This window comes from Macaca fascicularis, chromosome 16, assembly GCF_037993035.2.
Source record: "Macaca fascicularis isolate 582-1 chromosome 16, T2T-MFA8v1.1".
Classification (NCBI taxonomy): Eukaryota; Metazoa; Chordata; class Mammalia; order Primates; family Cercopithecidae; genus Macaca; species Macaca fascicularis.
The window spans coordinates 45847711-45874165 of NC_088390.1; the positions used below are offsets into that span (position 1 = coordinate 45847711).

At 61.4% G+C, this 26455-nt stretch overlaps 3 protein-coding genes and 1 non-coding gene across 18 annotated transcripts in view; 3 read left to right on the top strand and 1 right to left on the bottom strand.

Moving 5' to 3' along the window:
* Nucleotides 1-4464, top strand: part of BCAS3 (BCAS3 microtubule associated cell migration factor) — a 711835-nt gene extending 707371 nt beyond the window's left edge. For 8 of the 14 annotated variants that reach the window (XM_065531260.1, XM_065531263.1, XM_045376091.2 and 5 more), the window contains one exon: nt 3613-4464. In XM_065531260.1, the coding sequence (XP_065387332.1) occupies nt 3613-3761 (149 nt within the window). In that variant the 3' untranslated portion in view covers nt 3762-4464. Of the gene's footprint in view, nt 1-223; nt 315-3612 lie in introns of all 14 variants that reach the window. The other 6 variants (XM_065531261.1, XM_065531264.1, XM_074019077.1 and 3 more) reach the window with 1 other exon arrangement.
* Nucleotides 4465-5120: 656 nt separating this feature from the next.
* On the bottom strand, nt 5121-11153 carry LOC107127822 (uncharacterized). Its single transcript, XR_010581789.1, has 2 exons — nt 10611-11153; nt 5121-5410 (listed from the first exon to the last, which is right to left on the bottom strand). It is a non-coding gene; the product is annotated as an uncharacterized protein (transcript).
* A 262-nt stretch (nt 11154-11415) lies between these two features.
* Nucleotides 11416-20978, top strand: TBX2 (T-box transcription factor 2). 2 transcript variants are annotated; one of them, XM_015438389.3, is made up of 7 exons: nt 11416-12133; nt 13275-13542; nt 14651-14797; nt 15971-16047; nt 16155-16318; nt 16736-17370; nt 19584-20978. In XM_015438389.3, exons 1-7 carry the CDS (start codon nt 11739-11741, stop codon nt 20034-20036), a joined length of 2139 nt encoding a protein of 712 aa, XP_015293875.2. In that variant the 5' UTR covers nt 11416-11738; the 3' UTR covers nt 20037-20978. The 2 variants fall into 2 exon arrangements, with proteins under 2 accessions (XP_015293875.2, XP_073875184.1); XM_074019083.1 differs by lacking the exons at nt 11416-12133; nt 13275-13542 and adding an exon at nt 14006-14158.
* Nucleotides 20979-23379: 2401 nt separating this feature from the next.
* Nucleotides 23380-26001, top strand: LINC02875 (long intergenic non-protein coding RNA 2875). The gene is given in 2 exon segments (XM_045376102.3): nt 23380-23832; nt 23835-26001. Coding segments are annotated over 2 exon segments (945 nt in total). The 5' UTR covers nt 23380-23474; the 3' UTR covers nt 24422-26001.
* The last annotated feature ends 454 nt before the right edge of the window (nt 26002-26455 follow it).

Genomic DNA, 26455 nt, shown 5'->3' on the forward strand with positions numbered 1-26455 from the left:
CCCCCTCTGTCACAGCAGATCCATCTCTGCGACCTCCAAGACCGACTGGTCCCCAGCCCCTACACATGCATGTCACTGTCCTCCTTGACTGCAAGCTCCCCTCCTCACGGTGTGCCCCCGCACCTCCTGACACCTCTCCACCTGCTTGCAGAGATCAGTGTACTTCTCAATCGTTGTCCATATCTTTTCCAAAAAGATTCCTCAATGCTTTTCTTTTCAAAAGGGAAAAAAAAAGGAAAAAAAAAACAATGCCAACAGCCCAGCGTCCGTGAGCAACCCAACAGTAACAAAGCATGCGTTCGGGATGGAGGAAGGTAAGGCCACACATTTCCGTTTGCCGCTTGCTCCTAGGGCTGGGCGGCCGGGATGACTTGGAGTGGGGAATCTGAGCAGCCTTCCTCCCCTCCACTTCCCACACACACCCCTGCCTGCAGGGGGAGGAACAGAAGGGGTCTGAGAGGAGGCATGGAGAAAAGCGCCCACAAAGCTGCCCTGGGGCCAGCAAGCCACCGTTTCTTTCACTGTTAGTCTGTGTTGAAGAATGGGCCCCCACCTCCCCTTACCACATCTTTTATTCATTCATTCATTCATTCATTCATTCATTCATTCATTCATGCTAGAAATGTTTAGGGCACCCATGATTTTCCAGGCCACTAGGGATACAGAGATAAGGCACAGAACCCCCCTGAGGGGGTCTCCTCTAGATGAGGAGACACATGGGAGGGCGAGGGGGCCTGGGCTAGGAGTCAGCATAGTGCAGGGTGGGGTCTGGCAGGCTCTGTGGGGGGGCAGGATGGGCTCACAGAGGAGTGGATACTGGTGCTAAGCTTTGGAAGATGAGTAGGTGTTCTGGGGCCCAGGGAGCCAGTGTAGGGCTTTTTAGAGCAATTTACATGAGCACAGGCCCAGAGGCCTAGAACCACCTGGATGGGTCCAAACACCACACAGCTTCATCACTTTCATGTCTCAGACATAATAACGGGTACCACTAGTGAGGCGTTGGCAGCAGGTCATGGGAAGGCCATTTCATAGTGCTGGGGAGTTCAGAGCTTGCCCTGGGAACTGTTAGGAGTGGTTGAAGGCTTTTACGCAGAGGAAAAGCAAGATGAGGGCCATGCTGTAGACAGCGCACTCTGGCTTTGGCACAGGGCGGGTGACCTGGAGTCAGGAGACCGAGGCGCACAGTGCAGGCTTAGCCAGGGCAGAGGCAGAGGAGGGAGAAGTTCAGCAGAGCCTTGGTTACCCTGGGATGCAGGGGCGAGGGAGAACGCTGCCCCCATCCATCTTACCCAGGCCTAACTGACAAAGGGAAAGTTCGAACAAGGCACTCGGGCAGTCCCTGGCCCCCAAGAACAGCACATTCATCTTGTAAGCCCCTGGGCGGGTTTCCCTGCACTGTGGTGTGATGGGCTGGGGTGCGTCCATGAAGACTGATCGGTGGGACCACCGAAGCTGCTGGGGTATTTGCTGGGGGCCTATGCCAGGGGACGGTGGGGGTGCCATGCCTGGGCCTGGGCTCCCGTTTCCTGGCTTCCTTGGCAGTGTGGACATAGAGGCATTTTGCATCAAGGCTGTTGAAGCTGTCCCTGAGCTGTAAAAAGGGGCCAGTCTTCCCCATCCTGGTGGCCTTGCCTGCTTCTTCCTCGGGGGCCTTCTTCCTTAGGCCTGGCGGCCCGATCCTAAGGAAGCCCCTGCTTTTCTTGCTCCTGCCGGTGCTCTTCTCTCGCCCGCCTGGCCCTGCTGTCAGCGCCCCCTAGTGCCGGGCCGGCCGCGCATGAGGGCGGTGGTACCTCAGAGATCGCCCACAACTCGGCTTGCTTGTGGGGAAAGAAGGCAACAGAGGGGGCTCTTGGAATCTGGAGCTTCCACGTAGAATCCCCAGGGTCTACTCTTGGCTTTACCACCCTCTCCATCTCATAGCACAATGGCCTGTCACCCCAAATTACGGTGATACTGAAGAAGGAGCAGGAAAAAAAGATCCTACCTGCCTTGTTTTCTATCCGTATCCAGATAGCTCTTGACTTTCCCAGGCAGCCAATGTCCCTTGGAAGTCAGGGACCATAGTCAGGCCCTCGGCCCCTGTCCACAGTCCCATCCCCTACTTTCCCCAATTTGCCAAGAGGCCCTGGTGTCCCAGTGAACTGTCCCACCGAGACCCAGGCCACAGACGCGGCTGATGGATCCCAAGGGCCCCTCCCCCGACAAGGCCCAGGTGCCTGCCTCCTCCCCACTCCACTCTGTGGCCGCTGCAGGCCTGCAGAGAGTGGGGGTCAGTGGCTCGTTCCTGGCTGGCTGGTGCTGGCCGGCCCAGGAGTGAAGGCCGTGACCCCTTCATTCCCTAACTAGAGCCAGCTGTACTGCGCGTGTGGTGGCAGGAGGCCTGGGAGCAGTTGCAGGCTGAAGACCAAGGTCTCAAGCCAGACCAGATGAGTGCAACGTTTGTGCACATCTTCCTCTTTCAAATGACTGCTTTGAAGTCCTGCACTCCTGGGTGGACAGGCCAGACCCCCTCAGTCACAGGCAGGCGTTCCTTGGAGAAGGTTGCAGGTCTACATATCTTGGCTTGGGGCAGACACCAGAGACTGCCCAGTATGTCGGTGCCCACATGTCAGAGCCCCCGGGGGAGCCTGAAAGGGAATCGGAACTGGCCACCTTCAGAAAGCCAAGAAGTCATTGGTTCTTCCTTACACTCAGCAAGCAGGGAATTCCGTTCCCAATCCACCTACCCCAGGACCTGACTTGGGTCCAGAGATGGTAGGACAGTTGAGGGGCCCATAGCTGAATGAGATGGGCCAAGCTGCCATATCTGAGATGGCGTGCAGGGCCAATATGGATGTGCAGGGCCAAGGAGGCAGAGGAGGAGGAGGGCAGGACTCCCTGCCTGCCCTTCAGGTTGATGCTGAGGGGCATCCAGGAGACTTGGGGCCCAAGAGGAAAGGAGAAAGGAGGCACCTCAGGCAAACAGGGGCCCTCTCTTCACTGGAGAAGGCCCCGCTTAAACCAGGCATCCTCTCCCAGGGAAACAGGACACTTGCCAGGAGGTGCCAAAGATGAGCCAAGACCTGGCCATCAGGCGGACTGTGTGGGTGAGCATGAGTGAACGAGTGAGTGGCAAAGCCAGGCAGAAGCTCCAGGCACAGGCAGGGTAGGAGAGAGGTGGGGACAGATCAGGCAGGGGCGCTGCAGGCCCTCTGGTGTCCTGGCTTCTCCCCACTTGCCTCCCCTGTAGAGCCAGGACAGGAGGCACTGTGGAGTTGGGGGCATGCTGGCTGAGCATGAGTGTGTGCAGGTGCGGGTACAGGCCCCGTGAAGAGCTGTGTCGTCCACACACATTGTCAGGGTGGCCGTGCTTTGGGCCTAAAGGGCTTCCCGCAATAGGGAGACCGTGCTCTCACACCGGAGTCTGCCAGCCAGGGGGCTTCCCCTCCCCTGGCTGAGCCTTCCTGTGACCTGAGCTGCCCCCTGCCCATCCAGGGAGCAGTGGGGATCCGCCTGTGGAAGGACACAAGTGAACCCAGAATGGTGCCTCAAGGCAGGCAGCCTGGCCCAGATGGTGCCCCCACTCCCCAGGCCCAACTCTAACCAGGCCTGGCCCTCTCCTGTGTCTTGCAGAACTTCAGCGAGAGGGAAGCATCGAGACTCTGAGTAACAGCTCAGGCTCCACCAGTGGCAGCATACCAAGAAACTTTGATGGCTACCGATCTCCGCTGCCCACCAATGAGAGCCAGCCCCTCAGCCTCTTCCCGACTGGCTTCCCGTAGGTACCAGCAATCTGCTTCTGACTGGCCAGCCCCCTCCCCTGCCGGAGGAGGGGAGAAGCCCCGCTCTGGTCCTACCCTCCAGTTTCTGCTCCTCCTTCATCAACCACCTTCCCCAAGCTTAGTGACAGCAGCCACCCGTCCTACCTGGATGGAGAAGAGACCCTTCTCCAAGCACCTCGGCGCACCTGCCCTCTGCCACACCTGTCGGTGGAGGCTGTGGCCAGGAGAGACTGCAGAAGCTCGGTCCCTGTGTATGTTTGCATATGACATCCTGCATTGGATCCGCTTTTGTATTTTTTAACCATACCCACGGTGGGGCGGGGAGGGGGGCCTGGAACAGTGACCAGATCTGGGGGCCTGAGTGGGGACAGAGTTGATGGTCCACCTGGCCATCTTGACCCTGAGTGGATAGTCACAGCCTCAGCTCACATCTGTCTGTGACACGCTGCCCCCAGCTTCCCCTGGTCAGCCCCACTCCAGCACAGGGTGAACGGAGGCCCAGAGTACTAGGGAAGGAGGAAGGGAGGAGACGCCTCTTCTTCCTCCTTTCTTTCCCCATCTGTTCATGGGAAGAGTTTGTCTTTCTTATCTTTAAGCCCCTTTACCCTGGTCCTGTACTGATCAGTGAAGGAAACCGTGGTTACTGAGGCCCTGTCAAAAAGTGCACGTCTTGTCCAATAAATCACGCTGCAATTGGTGTCTATCCCTGAGTTGCTGGGGTCAGGGTCCTCTCCAAACGCGGAGCAGAGTCCTTTGGCCTGAGTGCCCAGGATCCCAACACCCCCTTGGGGTGCAGCTTGGGGGCAGAAGGAGTCAGTGGAGGGTTGGAATGGGAAGAACTTTTGTCCTGGAATTTGGATGGGGCCTGATTTAAGCCCATTCTCCAAGCATCTTGATTTAAGTCCATTCTCTAAGCATCATGCCTATTACCAGAGGTAGTAAGTTCTTGGGGTGCCACAGGGTTGGACCCTCCTCCCTGGGGATCAGGGCTTGCCATGTGCTGGTGGGTTGTTGTCGGGGGTAGAGTCTGGCAAAGCCTTACCTGGGGGGTACCTTGTAATTGCTTCTCTTTTTAAACTCAGAAGATGGAAGGGTGGTCAGGTGAACGTGGGTATCTCATGAAACCTGGCTGGAACCTTCAGATGACAAGTTCCTGATTTTGATTTTGTCCCCCTGCCCCACCACCACCACTTCTGGACCTAAAGTCAGTGGCAACAAGGAAACAAGAACAGGGAGAACAAATGGTGCATTGAGCAGGAAGGAGACGAATGCTAGTCCTTTGTCCCCTTCCCTGGCCCACACTTCCCAGAGACCCCAGGGAGGCCTTGGAGAATGGAAGGAAACCCACAGAGCCAGGTGTGGTTTGGGTGAAGTTTAATGGAACAGCCATAGAAAAGTTGAGTTCACAAACAGGCCTTCCCATGCAACTGTCCAGCCAGAGCTGGGGCAGCTCCTGGGGACTCTGCCCGCCTCACACACACCCATCCCATCCATGGTGCCTGAGAGGCCTTCGTCTTCAGTACCCTTCACCAGATCAGTTGGGCATGTTGAGGGCAGAGGTGGAGGGTTGTTGAATCATACTAGGCTCTGTAAGCTAAAAAGATGATCCTGCACGGGGTGGCATAAGCCAGTCCCTCCTGCCTGGGCACCTGCAGGGAAGAAGTCACATGCCAGACTGAGGCATGCCGGGAACACTAGCCTGGCCCCAACAGTAGGGGGTGCTGGAGGAGCTGCAGCTTTTCCCCATCTTGCTGAGTTATTGATGGGCCTGGCACTGCCCCTACCCCCAGCTACAGCCATGTTTCAGTCATGGGGACGAGGAGGAGCGTGCTACCAGGCTACCTGTGCATGCTGCCCATGGCCTGTCTTCCTAGGGATGGCTTCAGCTGCCCTAGGAAGCATGAGCCCCTCTGAAACCACCCCAGGACACATGAGTGTGGCAGAGACCTTGCTGCCAGGGGCTCTCTCAGCCATTCAGGGAACTGGCTGGCAGCTTACAGAGTCAGGAGTCCTCCCTGGCCTGGCCCTTCCCCTCCAGCGGGGCAAAACAGCTGTGGCCTCCCCCAGGCAGGGAAAGTGGTGGGTGTAGGGCTGGACTTGCCGGCTGAGCTTGCAGGACAATCTGGTTATTCATCTGCTTGAAGCCAGGGCAACTCTTTGAGTATGTGGGGGAAGGGTGAGGATAAGAGAGACCAGATAAGCTGGCCCCACAGCGGCTGCCACTGGAGCTCAGGTTATCAGAAAGGCCCTGGGCCTGGCCTCCGGCTAATTGGGGAGGTTATGAAGCCTGCCATAGCCTGTAATCAGCTGGAAGTGAGAGCTGGGCCCCAGGGTGGGGGACCTCACTGGCCACTGGCCCCAGAGCAGCCGCTTCCTATCCTCTACAGATAACATCCAGGGCAATCTGGGACTCTCCCCCAGCCCCAGCAGACCTCATGGTGGCATCACCTGGGAGGGCATCAGAACATGAATCAAACTGTGGCTGGATCAGGGGACCTTTAGGAATCCATGTGACCTCCCGATCCTCTCAGCACTACCTGGTCAACAGGCAGCTTTACTACGGACTTCCAATTTGATGAAGGAAAAATATCTTCATGATCTGGAAAGAGGCTGGTGGGAGCCAGCGTGGCAACTGAAGGAGCGAGAGTACTGTCTGGGATGAGAAAAGGCCCGGAGGCCTGAGGCCAATTCAAGCACACAAGCTCCAACACCAGGGCCAGCCCCTCTGTAAACGAGCAGAGGCCAGGCCAGGCAGCCACCAGTCTGGAAGTGGATATGGTTTCTCAGTGATAATTTTTTATTTTCACAATTCAGGGACTCATGAAACTAGAAAGTACCTGAGAGTTCTGTTCGATCCTCATTTTTTGCAGATGACAAGCAAGCCTGAGCCCCAGAGAAGGGCAGGGCCTTGCCCAAGGTCACAAAGTCACACGCCTAGTGAGCTGATCCCTGTCTGCACCTGGCTGCTTAACACCCTGGCCAGTTCCCTTAGAGGGACCCAAATCCGAGCTGACCTCCTTGTCCTGTGCCCCTATCCCATCCAGGACGCTGACCCTGCTGACCCCCATGCGGACTCCATCAGGCTTCCTGCCCGGGCTGACTGAATTTGCAGCTGCTCCCTTGCCCCTGTGTAGTTGGAAGGCAGTCCCCTCACTGCAGACCTAGAACTGGAGGCTCTAGAGGCAAAGGGACAGTGCATCCTGTATGTCTCGAATTCAGAGCAAGAGCCCAGGGGAGGGTGGCAGCCCTGGCATCTCAGGATCACCTTGCTGTAGGAGCAGGGGTAGGCAGCTCAGCAGCACCAGCTTCTTAGGAGTGGGTTTGGACTTGCTCTCTTTAAGGTCCCGGGGTCCCATCCCAGCTCTGCCACCGGCAGGTACGTGGCCTTGGGTACATGACTGCACCTCTGGGGTTCAGGGTCCTCATGTGTAAAGGAGGGAGTAGAGGGGAGAGAGCAACATGCCCTTCCCGGGGGCGCCACAGAGCGGAAGCAGGCAGAGAGGAAGCTGCGGATCCACAAGGCAAACCCATGGTTCCAGGAGAAGTTGACAGCCAGGCCAGGTGCCCCTTAGCAGGGATGGGGAGGGCGGAGGCGGCACAACGGGAGCCCGGATTGTGGCACGCCTTAACCACGCTGCTCCAGGAAATCCCGACCCGCTCCCAGCGAAAGCGTCTCCGAACGCGAACCCAGAGCCTGTGAGCGCGCCGGCAAGCCCCGCCCCTCTGTCGCAGGTGGGCCTGTCCTAGGGGGTCCTTCCTGCGCTCTACCCCGATTCTCAAGCCACTCAGTCGATCGCCCCGTTCACGCTCCCGTGGATCCCAGACACCCATAACCATGATCTCGCCTCCATGCACATCCAACGCACGAAGGTTCACAGACGTGCACCTCACTTCTGCGGACCAGGTGTCCCAAGCGTACAGCCGCCACCCGCGGAACCGCGGCCCGGGGCCAGTGAGTCGTCTGCAGCTCCCCGGGTTACGGGATTCCCCAGAACTCTGGGAAAGTTACCCGAAGTCCATCGGGGATGCGGCCTTGTTTTTCGGCCGCGTGATCTCGCCCTCAGGTGCAGAACGACGCCCTTCCCGGGCCCACAGCTGCCAGGCTGGGCCTTGCCATCGCATGCGCCGGGGAAGACCAGGGACCGGGCCACACAGGCCGTGGCTGCAGAGGCGCTTCCGGGGCCACCCCGCGACCATGAGGGAGTCGAGCCGCCGGCTCTCCCCGCGTCCCCCTCCCCATCCTAGCCAGTTGGCCCGACCCTGCACGGGATAATTGGGACGGGAGGGAGGCGACGGGCGGGCTGCGGCTCCAGAGAGACTGCGCGCCTGTCAGCGGCAATTTGTTTAAGTGGACGGGACGGGACGGGCCGCTGCGGGCTGGGGTCACTGAGGCCGCGGCCCCCACCCCAGCCAGACCTGGGACCGCGGGGGAGCCCGGCCCGGCCGCTAAACGGGGCTGGCTGGCGCCAGGGCTCCGGGAGGTGCGGTCCGGCGGGGAAGCCGTGATGGGAAGCGACTCTGTCCAGGGAGTGTCCTTCACCCCCACACTCCCCACGTCCAGGCAGGGACCGACGCGTCCGGCGGCACCCTCCCAGCGGGCCCATAGCACGGGGCCACACACGTCCCCTGAGCTTAGCCTGGGCACATTCGTCTACCACCTAGGGCTCCCAGTCTGCAGCCCGCGCCCCGACACTCGGACGCACGTCCGTAGCCGGCTCTGCCACGCGGCCGCACAGCCCGAGCTTCCTGCTGCCCACTGCCCCCGGGCTCACTCAACTCCAGCCCTGCACACAGAGAAGGAAGCGGCGGGGACCCCCTGCCACCTCGGAGGCTCAACCCGGGGAAGGCCCCAGCAATCCCCCTTAACCCTGCGAGAGGTGACGGGGCCGGAGGACGTAAGGGCAACCACGCCAGGCTCCCGACCGCGGCCCCACCCGGCCCAGGCAGTCCCCGCCCCCGCCCCCTTTCGCTGTTGCGGGAAGCGCTGGGCACACTGACCGCGCGCCACCGGCCGGAGCCCGCCGGACGCCCCGGCCAGAGACCGCCTGCGAGAGGGAGGGGCGGCCGAGCGCGCGTCCCCCGCCCGTCTGCGGGACCCGGCCGATGCGAAGTGACAGGGGCCGGAGCTTTGTTGTGGAGCCTCGGCCGCCTGGCGCCAGCCGCCCCCGCCCGCGCCCTCCCCCTCCAGCCCCGGGCGGCCCGCGAGGCGCCCCCCGGGGCCTCTTAAAGAAACACGCACACTCGGCCCCGGGGACTCCGCCAGGGACGCGGGTTCCTGGGAAGGGGGAGGGGGCCAGCCTAGGCGGGGGAGGGGCCCAGCGGGAGCCGCACGGCGCCGCTCCAGGGTCGCCCAGGCCTCCCCAGCGCCAGTTTTCGATGAGCTGGAGAGTTTGGCTGGGGGTCGCTACAGACTCTTCAGAGCGGCTGCAGCAGGACCTCAGAGTGATTGCGGGATCCTGGGGCGGGGCGAGCGGTGGGATCCTGGCCCCGGAAAGCCAGAGGGAAGGTCGGTGCCACTGTAGGTGGGGTCGCCGTCCCCAGATGCAGCGCTGCACTGTCGCCGCCAGGTTTCTCGGTCAAATAACCCAGGCCTGAGTGTTTCAAACTCTTCAGGCCTCGGACCCCTGGACCAGCTATGGATGGACTAATGAAATGTACTAATGTCTAAAGCGCACACATTTAGATGTACACATACTCTTACAAGGACAAAAGTATGTGTCTACACACACACACACACACACACACACACACACGACTTTGCAAATGTATTCACGGATTCCTAGGCCGGTACCTGGGTTCCCGGCTAAGGAAATCTGCCCTGGTTATTATCTGGTCACTTCACCAGCTGCGCAAACGTGTCCACAACGGGTCCCTCCCCGAGGGGCCACATCTCGCCTAAGGTGGAGCCGGCAGGTATTTGCCTATGGAAAACTGCAATGGTTCCTGCCCCGACTGCGTAGACTGCGCAGCACGGAATCAAAGATTCGTTCTGGCCAGAGAGGAGGTACTAAGAGAGGAGCGACCCAGCCAAGAACGAGGTCGTGGAGAAAACCCTGTGGGGGCGGCGCTCACGTGCGGTGATGAGGAGTCGTGAGGCCCCTGGGGTCGGCACCGAAAAGTATGGAAAACGGTTGCAGAGGCCAAACTGCTTCCGTCAGTCCCGACTCTGCACTGCCAGGAGAGATCCGACCTTTAAACGCCGCTCCCAACGTTCAACAACGAGGTGCCCTGCGACCGGTGTGCGCAGCGGGCGGGCGCCTGCATGGGGCAATGTTGGATGTGGGATGTACGCGCCCACCACGCGGTTGTACGGGTGGGAATGTCACCCGTGGCTAGTGCATGCTCTGTCTTTTCCTTCGGAACACGACCTTCAGGAATCAGCCTGAGTGTTCGCGCCCGAGCCCGATTGGAAGCAGGTGCGTGGTCGCTTCACTCTCCCAGTGCACACCTTGAGTTACAGCTCTCGCTGCTTACAGAGGGCACCACACGGGCCCCGAAACACACACATACACATACCATCACTTCATGGGGGGGAAATACTGGGGCTGCCGGAAACAGAAGACGAAGACTGATCACGGAAGAGGGGGCTTCAATCACAGGTGCTCGCCGATACCCCAACTCCCGCACGCGTTACTCAGCACTCCTTAATTTAGGAGACGTGCACTTCCGAGAGATAAGAACAAACTCTAAAAAAGTGGTTGACAGAACGAAGAGAAGATACCGGTATTTTGGATGAAGGAGACTTTCGTCTCCGGTACCGGATAGGGCGAAAATTCGTTGGGTCGCGGGTGGAGAATCCGGGGTTCGCCCGTGCAGTGCCGCCCTGTGCTCAGGGAAAGGTGCGCTCACCTTCCTAGCCCCAGGACCGGCTCCTCCCGGCCGCTGGAAAGCTCAGGGCGGGGCCCGGGTCTGCGGAGAACTCCAGGTTCCTTCCGAGTCTTCCGGTGAAGGCGGGCGTGGGTAGGGGGTCCCCGCGTTTCCCCAGCGCAAGGCCGCGTCCAGCTCCCGCCCGCGTCGGCCCCAGGAGGGCTCGGCCATGGCTCCACTCACCAGCTCCCGCCACCTGGGATCCGCTCCTGGACCTCGGCAGCCCGAGCCTCCCGACTCGCCCGCCCACCGGCCTCGCTTTCCAGCGCCTGCAGTCTCTTTCTAGAGTGCAGGGACCCCCAGGCGGCGCCGCGACCGGGAGCTGGGTGGGAGGCCAGGCTGGGGCTCGGGCCAGAGCGGCCGGGCCTCCAGGCGCGGGAGAAGGAGGGCGCCCCCTCTCCTCACAGGGCCGTGTCAATGCTTTGCACTTGGGGCCGGCGTGCGGCTGCGGGTCCTTCCCCAAGGCCCCGGGACCCGGGCGCCCCTCGCCTCAGGCCCTTTCGGCGGGTCAGGTCGGCCCACCGCGCTCTCCAGCCCCGCGCAGGCAGCCACGGGCGCGGGCGGGCGGTGGGGGCCGGGGCAGGAGGAGGGGTCTCGGGGCCCGGCGGCCCGTCATTGGTTAATATTTTATTCTGTTGACATGTTTTCTTACTGCTGAGGCTTCCGACACCTTCTCCCAGGCCCCCCCTCCCGGCCGGAGCTTGGCCTGAGCTGTCAAAACCCCGCCCCCGGAGACCCACAATTGGTCCAAAAAGCGTAAAATCAGCAATCAAGGGGGGCCTGGCTCGTTAGCGCAGGGGATCCGAGCTGGGCAGGACATGTGAGATAGTCACAGTTTTCCAGAGATCACGACAAGATCTAACCAGTCGCGCGTGGTTCCCGGCGCCGGAGCGGGCCAGCCCAGCCCAGCCCGGCCCCGCGCAGAGCCCCCGCCGCCCCCGCGCACAGAGCCCAGTGCCCCTTGCGGTGCGCCGGACTGGGAGCCCGGAGGAGCAGCTGCGGCGCCCGCCACCCGGGTCGTCCGTCCTCCGCGCGCGCCGCCGCCCGGGCCGGGGGTCCGAGCCGCGCGCCCCCGGCCCCGGCCCCCGGGCGCCTGGGCCGGATGTCCCGATGAGAGAGCCGGCGCTGGCGGCCAGCGCCATGGCTTACCACCCGTTCCACGCGCCACGGCCCGCCGACTTCCCCATGTCCGCCTTTCTGGCGGCGGCGCAGCCCTCCTTCTTCCCGGCACTCGCGCTGCCGCCCGGCGCGCTGGCCAAACCGCTGCCCGACCCGGGCCTGGCGGGGGCGGCGGCCGCGGCGGCGGCGGCGGCGGCAGCGGCCGAGGCGGGGCTGCACGTCTCGGCACTGGGCCCGCACCCGCCCGCCGCGCATCTGCGCTCGCTCAAGAGCCTGGAGCCCGAGGACGAGGTGGAGGACGACCCCAAGGTGACGCTGGAGGCCAAAGAGCTGTGGGACCAGTTCCACAAACTAGGCACGGAGATGGTCATCACCAAGTCCGGGAGGTAGGGCTGCCGGGCGGCTGGAGGGCGCGCGGGCGGGCGGGCGGGCTGCGGCACCGGACTTCACGGATCAGAGCAGAGCCGGGGACTCCTGGCTCCCGGCTCCAGGCTCTGGCCCTGGCGCCACGCTTCGCTCCCACGGACAACCAAGTTGACTTTTCTCGTTTGGCACCGGAGCGATTTGTTTTAAACGAAAACACTGAAATCCTCCGAATGAAATAAAACGAAAACACACTGCTAAAGAATAGCCGCAACAGTTCTGAGTCCCAGCGCGGAGGAGGCCCCGCGGCTTGGCCCTGGCGGTCTCCTCCGCCCCGCGCTCTCGCTCTTCTGTGTCCGGGTCAGTCTCCGAGCTCGGGAGAAATTCAACCTCTCCCAGACTCTGCTCCGATCCCGAAGCCCCTAGTGGGACCTGCGCCCCGCTAGCCCCAGACCGGTTGCTCGGTTCCCGGCAGTGAGTCCCGGGTCAGCCGAGCCCTCCGCCTCACCCGGCTGGGAGCCCTTTCCCCACCGCGGAGATCCGAGCCCCGGACGCATACGCCGCCGCAGGCCTTAAAGCCAGAAGAAAGCAACAGCCCTAGCCCCTCCACCCTTCGACTCAGCCACCGAGAATCCAGGCCTCGGGTTCACCCTCTTCCCCCGAACGGCACGGCTAGGATGTCTGATCAGGCTCCGTAACCCAGTTCCCAATAGGATGTCTGATCAGGCTCTGTAACCCAGTTCCCAATACAAACACCCTCCAAGTTTATTTCTGGGAGCTTCCGTCCCAAGTGGGTATTTCCCCTGAACGAATTTCGGGGAGATTCAGGAGAAGCGAGAATATTTCTAGAGGGCCTAGACTTCTCTCCTGGGCATCAGCTTTCATCTCAGATCAGGGAGAAAGAGGGTCCCTAGATCTGAGCACAGGGCCTAAGGGAGGCCGTTTAAGAGAGGGTCTGACAGGCAGAAATGGGATCTCCTGGGAGCAACAGCCACAGGTGGGGTCTTCCGGGCAGTGATGAGAGAGCAGAGCAGCCGACCACAGGGGAAACAGCCAGGCGGCAGCGGTGTGCGCAGCGAGGAGGGATAAATAAAGGAGGAGAGGGAACCTTTGGACCTAGAACAACTGGTTCCAATGGGATCTCCTCCCTTACCTCCCTCCCAGGCGGATGTTCCCCCCCTTCAAGGTGCGAGTCAGTGGCCTGGACAAGAAGGCCAAGTACATCCTGCTGATGGACATTGTGGCCGCTGATGATTGCCGCTATAAGTTCCACAACTCGCGCTGGATGGTGGCAGGCAAGGCCGACCCTGAGATGCCCAAACGCATGTACATCCACCCAGACAGCCCAGCCACTGGGGAGCAGTGGATGGCCAAGCCTGTGGCCTTCCACAAGCTGAAGCTGACCAACAACATCTCTGACAAGCACGGCTTCGTGAGTGTAGGGGCAGGGTGGGGACGGGGCGGGAGATTGTTGACCCAGCACTGCAGTTGAGCAGGAGAGCAGGGCGACAGGATCTCCCAGGAGGAAGCGCTGGGCAAACCCCCAGAGTGCCCTGCCCGGCTCACTGCCCTGTGGCCTACATGGGCTGGGCCTGGGCCCCAGGGCTCTCCTCTGCAAGCCTGGGAAATTGTGGGGTCGGTGGCTGGCAGCTCACAATCTCAGTTCTTCAGGCCGTGGAGGGCCCCTCCTAAGGTCAAGAGGGAGGCAAGTGCTGCCCCGACTGGGTCTGCAGTGCTGGGCCACGGAAGTCACCCTGCTCTTGGCCTGTAGGTGCCCTTCTTGGAAGAACTGCCCATGACCTCAACTTGTCCATCACCCTTCCGCCAAGACCCGCGTCCCCGGCCCTCCCCCAAGACTAGGGGATTTAAAAGTTAAACCACCCTCCCCACCCACCCCCCAGCCTCCCTAAGACCTTTCCCTCCTCCCATAGGCAGATGCCCAACTAGGAGGAGAGGGTTTGGGGGTTCTCTCCATTTATGCCTGAGCAAGGCCCCAGCGAAACGGGGGGGGTTGTTTCATAGAGCAAAAGGAACTGCCCATTCTTGAGGTAGGGCAGTTGGTGAGCGCCAGAAGGTTGGACTCTCATCTCTGTGGGGTTAGGGGCTTAGCAGTGCCAGAAAGCAAGAGAGTATTAAGAGTGGAATTGTAGGGTTTTGGGGTTTTTTTATTTTTTTATTTTTTTATTTTTTTGCGGGGGGGGGGTATTGTTGTTTGGTTGGTTTTGGTTTTTGTTTGTTGTACTTTTTGTTTTGTTTTTGCTATGTCTCATTTCTGTTTCCCACCGGGAAAATTGTTTTAATGGCAAGAGAAAGAGAAGCTGTGAAAAAGAAAAGTGAGAGGAAAAGTAGAAGAAAAAGAATTAAGGGTGAGAAAAGAGCAGACAGGAGAAAATGGGGAAGGGGAAGAACCGAAAGAGAGAGAGAGAGAGAGAGAGAGAGAGAGAGAAAAGGAAATGGAGAGGGAGAGGTCAGGTACCCAAAGAATAGAAAAGCTCAGGCGGGGGCCGGCGACTACCGGCTGACCCCCGCCCTCCCCGCAGACCATCCTGAACTCCATGCACAAGTACCAGCCGCGCTTCCACATAGTGCGAGCCAACGACATCCTGAAGCTGCCGTACAGCACCTTCCGTACCTACGTGTTCCCGGAGACCGACTTCATCGCCGTCACTGCCTACCAGAATGACAAGGTGCGCGCGGCGGGCGGTGGGCTCAGCCCTTGCACTGACGCCCCTCAACACATGCAGGCCCAACCGTCTGTTCGTCACCCCCGAAGCCCCCTGCACGGGATCCGCGCGCTTGCGGCCCGCCCCTGAGCACGGAGCCTCGCATCCATACGCGCAGCACCCACGGAAGTCCTCAAGGCGCCCTCTCAAGCCCACCGCTCGCACACACAGGCTCCCCTGGGGCGAGCGAACAGCTGGGCCCTAGTTCGGGTGGAGATGTTTACTTAGCAATTAGCTGAGACTCCTGGCCCGCGCTGACATTTTTACATTCTATTCGTTTATTTCTTGGCTCAAGAATGAGAATGTAAACGAAGAGAGGGCGCCCGAAGCAATCTGCCCAAGCTCTACCGATGCTCGGAACCCAGGGCCCAGTTTTCACTCTCTCGGGGGAGCCAGAGGGTGGGACAGGTGACATAGCCCCCCAAAGCACCCCTGGCTACTGCTCTAGCTCAGTCCAGGGCCCAGACCCCTTGGGAGGCGCTTAGAGAATTTCCTTCCAATTTTCTGCTTGCAGCTTCTCCACCCTGTTCTAGTGGGGCAGAGCATCACCCCTCTAGGCCTGTGCCTTTGTGCGCCACTGTCGAGTGAAAGAGAGGGAATGAGTGTCCGTGCCGGTCGTTGTGGCTTTGTGAACCAAGATGTACGCCGGGCTGTGCGTGCTCCATTTGGGGCGTGTTGGATACCTGTGGAGGCGTGTGAATTCGTTTGGTTCTGTGGGCGCTTGTTCTGTCTGTGCATACTTGCGTGTGCGCGGGCCCGTGAGTGTGATTTGGCTTGGTGTGTACCTGCAGCCTTGCGTGTGAGCTGCAGTCTCTGTGCACGCCTGCTTGGGTGCGGAGTCGTTTAACTTGCACAAGCCCGAGGGCGGGTGTGCATGCTTGGGCCGGTTCCGACACCGCGGCACAGCTTTAGGCCTATGTGGGCCTGTCTAGGGATAATTCCTCGAATGAAGTTTTTGGAGGACAGACCCCGTCGCTTTCCGCGAGGCCCTCCCACCGGTCTCAGCTCGTGGGTGGGTGCCAAGTGGACGCTCCCCGGGTCTTCCCTCTGCGGCCAGCAGTCGCTGACCTCGGGGTGCCCCCGACCAGGCTGGAAGAGCCACGGCCTGACTTAGCGCCGCCCCCTCGGTCCCCGCAGATCACGCAGCTGAAGATCGACAACAACCCGTTTGCCAAGGGCTTCCGGGACACCGGGAACGGCCGGCGGGAGAAAAGGTGAGGGGCGAGGACAGCAGCCCTGTGGCGGGTGCCTGCGGGAGCAGCGAGCAGGAGGGATGGAGGGATGGGCTCCTCGCTGACCAGCTCCCTCCGCTCATCCCCAGGAAGCAGCTGACGCTGCCGTCTCTGCGCTTGTACGAGGAGCACTGCAAACCCGAGCGCGATGGCGCGGAGTCGGACGCCTCGTCATGCGACCCTCCCCCAGCGCGGGAACCACCCACCTCTCCGGGCGCAGCGCCCAGTCCCCTGCGCCTGCACCGGGCCCGAGGTGAGGGTCGGACCGGAGGAGGGGGGGTGGTCCTCAGGTCGCTGGGCTGACCTTTTGCTGAGCCACCCGCTAATCTGAAAGGCCAGGAAGGAAGCGTCAGCGAGTGTCTGGGATGGGGTTTCCGTCCCGGGACTCCCCTACGAGGGCCGTTGCCGGTAGCCAGAAGATCCGGCCGGACTCCGAGCCTGCCCCCTTGGGTGCCGTGTAATTCTATGGCTGTAGGGTTTCCTCTCCAGGGCTTGGTTCCTTCCACTGTAAATCTGGGGTCTTGCATTAGGTGACCTGCAGCCGCCCCTTGCCCGACTGCAGCAGCTCCTCTGACTCGGCCTCCCCGAGAGCAGCCCTTTCCGAATGTCCCTGATCCTGCTCGTCGGCCTCAGCCCGGGCCCCTGTAACCCGCGCGCCCTCTCCCCGCAGCTGAGGAGAAGTCGTGCGCCGCGGACAGCGACCCGGAGCCTGAGCGGTTGAGCGACGAGCGTGCGGGGGCGCCGCTAGGCCGCAGCCCGGCTCCAGACAGTGCCAGCCCCACTCGCTTGACCGAATCCGAGCGCGCCCGGGAGCGGCGCAGTCCCGAGAGGGGCAAGGAACCGGCCGAGAGCGGCGGGGACGGTCCGTTCGGCCTACGGAGCCTGGAGAAGGAGCGTGCTGAAGCTCGGAGGAAGGACGAGGGGCGAAAGGAGGCGGCTGAGGGGAAGGAGCCGGGCCTGGCGCCGCTGGTGGTGCAGACAGACAGTGCGTCCCCCCTGGGCGCGGGACACCTACCCGGCCTGGCCTTTTCCAGCCACTTGCACGGGCAGCAGTTCTTTGGGCCACTGGGAGCCGGCCAGCCGCTCTTCCTGCACCCTGGACAGTTCACCATGGGCCCTGGCGCCTTCTCCGCCATGGGCATGGGTCACCTGCTGGCCTCGGTGGCAGGCGGCGGCAACGGCGGAGGCGGCGGGCCTGGGACCGCCGCAGGGCTGGACGCAGGCGGGCTGGGTCCCGCGGCCAGCGCAGCAAGCACCGCCGCGCCCTTCCCGTTCCACCTCTCCCAGCACATGCTGGCATCTCAGGTAAGGCCTGTGACCCCACGGCAGCGCCAGCGAGGGAGAAGGCCCAGGGAGCTGGAGGCGGAGGCCAGCGGAGGGCCCGAGGGGTGCCAGGGTCCCTGGGAGCCTCTGGCAGGCAATAACTTCATCCAGGGGAGGCCCCGGGACGCCCTTTAGGACACCTGGGTTCTGAGAGAGGAGGACTGTGTTGTAGGTCCAGGGGCTGGCCAGAGCGCCGCTTCTGACTCCCGTGTGACCTTTGGCAAGTCCCTGACCCTTTCTGGGTCTGCTTCTTTCCCTATAGTCCCATCGAGGAGTGCGGTGCCCATCTAGACTCTTCTGACCCTCACAGACCAGGGCCGCCCCTGGCTTTTGTGAAGTCTTCTCTCCTGGCCTCAGGACATTTTTCTTGGGAACAAAGACCCTTGGCTCCCTGTCCATCCTGAAAGGCTAGGGTGGCCAGACAAAGGGAGGAGGAACATTTGCATTATTTTCTGAACAGTTGACCGCCAGCCCTCCCAGAGGTCTCTGGCCCCTCCTGGACCTTCAATGAAGTCCTCTGTCCTGGCGGAGGACAAGGCTGATCTTTCCCCTACCTTGAGTTCCCAGCACCCCCAGCCACATGTCAGGGGTGAGGACTCAGCTCCCCAGGCCCCATTGAAATTCCCAGCTCCCACGGGAGTGTTGATGAAAGTGTGGCTGGGGGCACAGTAAGGAGATTCGATGGGACAGTGGCCTCTTTGGTTGCTTGGGTGGAATATTCCCTGTGGAAAGATTTGGAATCTCTTCATTCATTTTCTTCCCTCTGAGGTTTCTGGCAAATTGAACCCCTGAGATCTTATCTCAAGGGAAGGAAAATAGCAATTCAGGTCTGAGAAAGCTCCTTTGGTTCAGAAGCAAATATTTTAAAAGTTGGGTGGGGGGTGGGGCAGGCGATTCTGAAATGAGTTTTACACACAGCTCAGTGTTAGGGTGTGTGGGGTGTTTGAGGTATCACCATCACTCATCTAGGGCTCTGGGCTGGAGGGGGAGCCTCTGGAGAAAGGAGTTCAGGGGCCAGAGGTTTAATCTGCACCCCTGGTTATTTGTGTATGTGAATGCCTCCTCCCCAGACAAACTGGTAATGGCCACCAGCATCACAGAGGTCGTGAGGAAGTCAGGGCTTCTAGACACAGCCTGGCCAACAGGTGCATGACCCGGGTGAGAATACCAGCACCTGGGAGGCATCTGTGTTTAGGGCTGCTGGTGGTTACATTCCCAGGCCAGTGCAGCCCATTCTAGACATCAGGTAGAGCCAAATCCCAAGACATCTGAAGCCTCCCTTTCTCCCAACCTGAGATGCCATGTTTGAAATGCCCAGTAGGACCTGACCCTCTCAGGAGGGTGTTTTCTCAGGCCTGATGAAGCTGCCCCTTTTCTTCTCCCTACTTGAGCCAGGCCTGAGGCTCCCTGGGAGCCCAGCGCAGTCATCAGCCCCCTGCCCTCCTCCCCATACCCACTGGCTCTGGGGAGTAAGCCATTATCTCAAAGGTCAGGCCGTTCACCAGCCAGACCTCATGAACTCAGGAAGGTGCTTGTCCAGGAGTTCCTGGCTCCTGTGCCCTTCACAGGCAAAGACTGCATTCCTTCCTCAGCTGCCAGTGAGGTGCTGCCAGGCGTTCCCTGTAGAACTTTCAGGCCAGTTTATGAACTGGTTGGCACCTGTGCCCTCCTCCTGGCCCAGGCAGGAGAACCCTGAGCAGGTGAGCAGGCAGAAGGGGACTTTGCAATGTGCCTTCCCCAGGGTGTGTGCCCTCAGCCCTTCAGAGCCTGCAGATAGGACGGGGGTGAGGATACTGTTCTCAATGAGCAGAACCTCCAAGACACCCAAAGCTGCCTGTTTGCCACCTGGCCCTATGCCTGCCCCGTTTTCTCCCTCAAGGCCTTCACCCATGCTAGTGCAGTCACCTGGAATGTCCTTTCCATTACCCCTGCTGTAACACCCAGCACAGAACTTGATGGCAGGCCTTTGCATGGTAGCCTGAAGCGATCTCGCCCTTCTAAGTGGGTTTGGCCACAGGCACACTGGCTCATGCTCACCTGTGCTGCCTGTGGTTATAATTATGTGCGTTGTTGTTTTACATCCCCAAAACAGCAGGGCAAGGTGTCCAGGGGATAGCACCACCCCAGCACCCAGCCCACCTTCAGACACACGTCAGGCAAGATGTCTAACCCTTGTCTTGTTCTGTTTCTTCCAGGGAATCCCAATGCCCACTTTCGGAGGCCTCTTCCCCTACCCTTACACCTACATGGCAGCAGCAGCCGCAGCCGCCTCTGCTTTGCCCGCCACTAGTGCTGCAGCTGCCGCCGCCGCAGCTGCCGGCTCCCTATCTCGGAGCCCCTTCCTGGGCAGTGCCCGGCCCCGACTGCGTTTCAGCCCCTATCAGATCCCGGTCACCATCCCGCCTAGCACTAGCCTCCTCACCACCGGGCTGGCCTCCGAGGGCTCCAAGGCTGCTGGCGGAAACAGCCGGGAGCCCAGCCCCCTGCCCGAGCTGGCTCTCCGAAAAGTAGGGGCCCCGTCCCGCGGTGCCCTGTCGCCCAGTGGCTCGGCCAAGGAGGCGGCCAATGAACTGCAGAGCATCCAGAGACTGGTGAGTGGGCTGGAGAGCCAGCGAGCCCTCTCCCCAGGCCGGGAGTCGCCCAAGTGAGGGGCTGCCCAGCTGCTCCCCTGCCACGCAGGCCACCCGGGCTGCCTGCCCCTGCTGCTTGGGATGTGTACAGCACAGAATGGGTATTTATTTAAATAAAGGAGAAAAGTGGGCTGCAGCAGCCGGAATAGAGCCTCGTCTGGCAAGTCGGGGCCTGGGACACTTCCCTGGGCCTCAACAAGGAATCAGGCTGCCGGAAACACAGTCACTTGGGAGCTGCTGGGCTAGGTCCAGATCGCTCCAGCGTCAAGGTGGCATCCGAGGGTGACTCTGGTCTTCCAGTGCGGTGGGAGAGGCCTCATCCAGGGCCCAGCGGTCCCGGCAGAAGCCAGAAGGTGCAGGGGCCAGGGGTGGGAGCATCGGAGGGAGTCCCAGAGCCCTGGGCCTTGGGCCTGGACCGCGTGAGAAAACTGGGTTGAGGGATGCTGGAGCCAGTTACACGACTGAAGTCAGTGTAGACCTGAGCTGGGAGGGAACCTGTTAGTCCCCCCACTTCTTCCCCAAGAGACAGGCACCTCATCCCAGCCCTGGGTCAGCGGAGGGAGTAGCACTTCTGCCTTGAGTCCCCAGGGGGAAAAAAAGATATTTATGAAATAAATGGTAATTTGTGTAAATAAGCTTTAAGGTTCCCAGAATACGCAAATTGGTATTAATTTATTCAAAGGTGTACATTGCTGTGTACATATATTTAGAGATTAACTCATACATTTAAAGTTTTTTTCATTTTACATGAGCATCTATATTGTACAGGGCTTGGGGGGCCTCGGCTGCGGGAGAAGGCCCTGAGCCCCAGAGGAGCCACCACCCCGCCGGCCCCTCGGCCCCACCGCCCGGGTTTGACTCGCCCTGCCCGCGGGCTCCACCTCAGGTTTTCACTTTTCGCTCCGGAGCGAGAACGAAACGACAAAAACGCGAGAAAACAATAAAACGCTACAAAGCGAAGTGAACGGCGCTGTGCGCTCTGTGGGCCGCGCGGGGCTGGGGCGCTGTACGCGCGAAAGGAGGGACGAAAGGCGGGGACAAAAGGCTGCGCGCCCCTCGCTCGGCGACAGCTGCACCCCGAGGGCGGCAGAGCGGCAGGGCGTCTGGGGCGCTGGCTGAGCCGCGAGGCAGGGCGGCGCCGGCGCGGGACGCCCGCTGCGTCCCAGACCGGGGCCGGGCTCCCCCTGCCGGCCGCTCCCGCCGCTCCGCGCCACTGGCCTGGGCACCCACCCGGGCCGGGAGGTGAGCAGCCGAGCGGCCTGGACTCCTGGCTTCTGACTCCCTCTCCGGGAAACCACACTGGAAACGCATCTCCTTTCAATGCTTCTGGGTGGGTGGGCTGGGAGGATGGGTGCTCCTTGTCCGCCCTCTCCCTTCCGAGGAGGGATTTGGCTGTGTCCCACCCGTACCGCCCCGCCAAATATCGCTTAGCCTAGAATTCTTTCCCCTCTCTCTGCCTCCTGAACCTCAAAGACAAACATTTCCTCCGCGTCAGGGCTGTTGGCTAGAGTGGCAAACTCTGGACTGAAGTTCTTACTTTAACTCATCTATCTAAATCCCTCTTGGGAAAGTGGGGAGTGGGGTCAGTGGGCTATTTCCATTCCTGCCTCACTTTCCCCTGTATAATAACGGGCTTGGCTGGGGTCTCTCCGTGGTCCCGCTGTGTCAGTCTCCATTAGGCTGGTCCTTCCCCGAGACCCACTCCTACGAGGACATCTGCCTCCCGCCCCGCGCCGGTGAGCTCCCCAGAGCCGCATCCTCCTCGCCCAGCTAGCAGGTGTCTCCAGACCGACTCCTAGCAGTGGGGGTGGGGAAGGGGTGGGAACTGGGCGGGCACCCCTTCAGCCCTGGGTCTGGTCGGTCACCGAGCACCCCACCTCCTTCCCAGTTCTCTTTAAGCCTTGGGGACCCCGAATGCCCTGCCCCAACAGGCTGCCCACCTTGGGCACTGCACAGGGTGGGGTTTGGGGAGGGTGCTGGCTTCCAAAACACCAAGGACGTTGAGATGGCGGGAGGGCGATGATGAAGATGGAATGAACAATTGGGCCCCCAGACGCCTAGATGCCTTCGTGGGCCGATACATTTGCAAGGAACCAGAGAGAGAACCAGGCCCGCCTCTTCAGGAGGGGGCTGCCCCCAGGCCACGCCGAATGCGGCTGGAGCGGGGAGAGGACTCAGCCAGTGCACGAGTGGGAGGTTGCAGTAGAACGTGTCCAAACCCCAGAGGGTGGGTTCTGGCTGAGACCTCAGACCTGCGGGAACCCGATGGGGACAGAGAAGCCCGTTTTCCAGCCTAAATAGAAGCTCGTGGGCAGCGCGTTTGCTGGAGGTCGCTTTGGGCTGAAACGCCTCATACTCCTAGAGCAGGGGCGCGTTTGCTTCCCGCGGCTTCTCACTTTCAGCAGGACACTAGGAGGGAGACAAGAGTCGGCTGCGGGCCCGCGGCGGCCTGCGTACAGGGCTGCGGACACCAGGGGGCAGCACCGACCTAGGGTCGCAGGAGGGGCGCGGGCGCAGGCACCGGCGCGGGGGAGGCTGGTGGCTGCGAAGGCCAGGCGGGGCTGCCTCGTTGCGGCCGTTTTTGGGCCGCGTCGTTGCTGCAGCAACCCGAGTGGGGTGGGACTCCAGGGCCTCGAGATCCCCCACTCCACTCCAGCCGCCACCTCCCGCCTCACAGGTCCCCTCCGAGTCGCCCACCCGGCGCTCCGCGGGGCCCCAGCTGGTGGCCAGAGTTCGACTGCGGGAACCCGCGGCCGGCGGCTGGGCCTTGTCCTAGACAAAGGCTAGGCCACTCCCATGCCCAATTAAGCCACCCTCCTCCCCGGCCTCCCAGCCCTCATTGTCCCCAGGGTCGCCAATTAGCCCAGGCGCCCCGCGTACGCGCGGCTCCGGTGCCACAAGGCCTCCTTAACCCTTCAGGGCCTGGCTCGGGGTCCTTGGACGGCAGAGCCACCGGCACGCGCGTGGCAGGAGGGCCTGTGCTGGGGCAATGGCGATACCTACTGGCGGCCTAGCCTGTCGCCGCGGGCCCCCAAGTGTAGGGCGTGTGAGATCTAAGAGGGAATTGTGCTTGTCGGTGTGGGGTGGCGCGTTCGATTCCCGGAGGAACTCGAAGACGGAGGGTGTGAGTGCGGGGCTCCGAGAGACCCCCTAGCGGCGAAGCCGCACGGATTCCAAGGCCCCGCGGACCTCATTTCCTCTCGGGCTACTCGGAATCCGAGCCCTCAAGCCCTTCCTCCCCAACTCCCCCGCCGCTGCCGTGGAGAACCCGAGCCACCGGTGTGGCCTGGCCCTGCCCTTCCGAAGGGCGCAGCTCCCGGGCCCGCCTCCCCAGCTGACCGCGAACTCCCGCGCGGGATGCTCCTGGGGCGGGAGGGGCGCGCTCAGCCTCGCTCTCCCCGGGACTCCCAAGCTCAAGCGCCCCAGCTCGAGGCCCCGACCCCCTATTTCCCGATTATGGGACGGCCTCTTGAGGGACAGCCTCCACGAGCCCTGGATTTACACCCCAAGCCTGCCTTCCTCCGCTCTGGGAAGGACCCAAAATCCAGTCCCGCTTCCTCCCCCTCCGTCGCTGTCCTTGGCTCCCAGGTGCGGAGCACCGGTGGTCAGGCGGGAGCCAGCAAGAGGCCGAGCGCTCCATGCTCGCAGGACTGGGCGGCAGCGGAGGGAGCCCCCGCGCTCTTGGGAGGGAGCCCGAGCTCCGGGTCCCCTGGGCACCCTCCCCGGAGCGCCTTCGGGGTGGAGGCTGGTCCCGGGGCGCTGAATGTGTCCGAGCACGCTCGGGGCGGTTTTGCCCTTGGACTTTCTTTTTGGCTCCCGGAGGCGCATATCTGTTCCTCCTATTGAATGGGGCCGGGGACCCCGAACCCACTCCGGAAGCACGGATTTCCAGAGCTGACGGCCGCGCCTCGTTTCCCGGCGAGTCCTCTTGGCAGCTCTAGCAGCTCCCCGCCGGGAGCACGAGTGGGAGCGAACCCAGAGCCCGCCCAGGCCTCGGGCCTCGGCAACTCCCCACAGGTCCACGAGATGGCGCTGCAGGCCAGGGCCCTGGCCGCGGCCTCACAGCCCGCCTCGGGCGAGAGCGGGAGGTAGACTGGGGACCCGGGCAAGCCGGGCACGGAGGAGCAGCCACCGACGCACGCAGAGCCGGGTCCGGAGCCCGGCACAGGCCGCCGAGGGACCGAGGGACTCCGGGGCTGCGGACACGCGGAGCGGAGGGCTTGAGGCTCGGGGTGGGGCCTTCTCCCCTGCTGCCGGGACCGCCGGGCATCGCCAGCTCGGCGACCTTCCAGGCTGCTGCAGATCCCGGCGTGTCCTCTTCTGCGCGCCGGCCGGGCTGGGCCCTCGCGTTCTCTCTGCCGGGAAGGAGCTGCCGGCCTCCGGCCTCCCAGGCTCCTCCGTAGGGGGCTGTGGCTGAGATCCGCAGGGGGCGGGCCGCACGGCCCTGGGAGCGCGGGGCCCACTCCACGGTGAGGACTTGGGGGCGGGATAGGGGAAGGATCGGCGGGGATCCGGCGCTCCTCTCGCGGAGAGGGACCCCTCGGCTCCAACCCGCCCTCCTCACCACCCTTACGCGTTTCTTCAGGGTGGGGTCTTCAGGGTTGAGGGCAGGATGTGCCCTGTGGAGCTGCTCACCTAAGTTCCTGCCTCCGTAGGGGAGGCTTTGGGCTGCGTTATTCCAGCGGGAGGTGGTGGGGACTGGGGAGGTGGTGGGGACTGGGGAGGGCCCAGGGGTCAGCCTGAGAATCTCGCCCTTGGATTAAAAGCCACTAAGGCTCTGGGTCAGGTCTGAATAGGGGGCAGGGGATGTAAGACCCGTTGGCTGGGGAATGCCAGAGTTGGAGGGGGTGGAGCTTAGAAGCCAGCTGACCCTTTATGTCCCCAGATGAGCTCTGGCACCCTCAGAGATTAACCCTACACAGGTTTCCTAAGGGCACACGGCTAGAAAGCAGCCCGGTTAACACCAGTCGAGGGTCATTTCCGCTGCGATACAGTCACCGGCTGGGTGATGGGACCCAGGCCAGATGTCGTACCCGCACTGGGCTCTCAGCTCTTTTCTCTTTCAAAGTACAGTGTAGCACTGGGCTCTCAGCTCTTTTCTCTTTCAAAGTACAGTGTAGCAGAGAATAGGACCAAATCTTTGGTGATTTAATAATTATCTACATGCTCATCTATGGCTGAAGCAGCTGCTTGGTAGGAAAACTGGATAGGTACAAGGTCGAACTCTGCCTCTAGAGCTGTGAGTGCCCTCCAAAAATGTGACTTTATTCTCTGGGCTGCAGAAGCCTCATCTGCAAAATAAGTAGTTTGGACTAAAATCAAGATGATCTGCAAATGGCCATTTGACCTGGGTCCAGTTTCCAGTGACCCCTGTCTCACCCCCAGCCTCAACTGCTTTAGACAAGAGCCATGTTCCCATTTAATGCTTAAGGAACCTGAGCCAGAGGGATAGGCAGAGTCACAGACCTTGAGGACCTTCGCCAAGATTCTTGGGGTGGGGGACTGGGTTGGTGGCCTGGATGAATTCTCAATTAGGAAATTGCATTCTAGGTTCCAGTTGCCTCCATTCCCTGTGGGGTGTGGTTGTCACTCACAGCTTGGCCTTCTACCTCAAGCAAGCTGCTTTTGGAGAGATGCAGACTAGTGGGTTGTGGGCGGGGGTTGGGGGGTGACTTTATTGCCCAGCACCACAATTTGTTGACTGTGTGTAACTTCTTCCCAAAGAGAGACCCCAAAGAGAGAAAGGGATACCAGTGAAGGCCATTCAGGCACCCATGTTTAAGCGGGTCCCCCAGGCTAATTTCTTTCTTGTGAGGAAGCCTTCATGACAGCCAACGCACTTTCGCATGTGGCTTCTCCCCAGCCCTCACTGGCGGGGTGGAGACTATGAGTCCCCATTTCACAGACACGACATTGGGGTTCAGAGAAATGAAGTGAGGTGCCCGAGGCCATCCAGTAAATAAAGGACAAAGCTCTTTCGCAATCCCTTGGGCCTGGCCCTTGGAAACTGATGAAGTGATGATGGGTGAGAGTCAGGCTTGCAGCAGGAAAAGGGCAAACAGGGCAGGGGAGGAGTGCCCGGATGTCCTGGCCAGGAGGTGTGTCCGTGGGAGAAGCAGCCTGGCTCAGAGCCCAGGTCCAGCAGGCCGGGGGAAGGGTGGCCTCATGGCTCCAGTCAGCCCAGCTGGGCCTGCAGGGACCCCTGGTCGGGGCAGGGGCTTTTCGGGGTAAAACACTAACAGGGGCATTGAGAGGATTACCGGGGGGAGGGGGGTGCATCCTGTGCTTAGCTTAGGGCGTGGCTCATGTTCCCTCTCAATTTTATTTATTTCTCTCCCAAAGAGAACAAGCAGGATGTCCTCTGGCCCCATGGTGCCTGCTCCTCAGCCCAACAGGAGCAGCTGTGGAATAGCCACTGTGTGCTTAACATACACGCA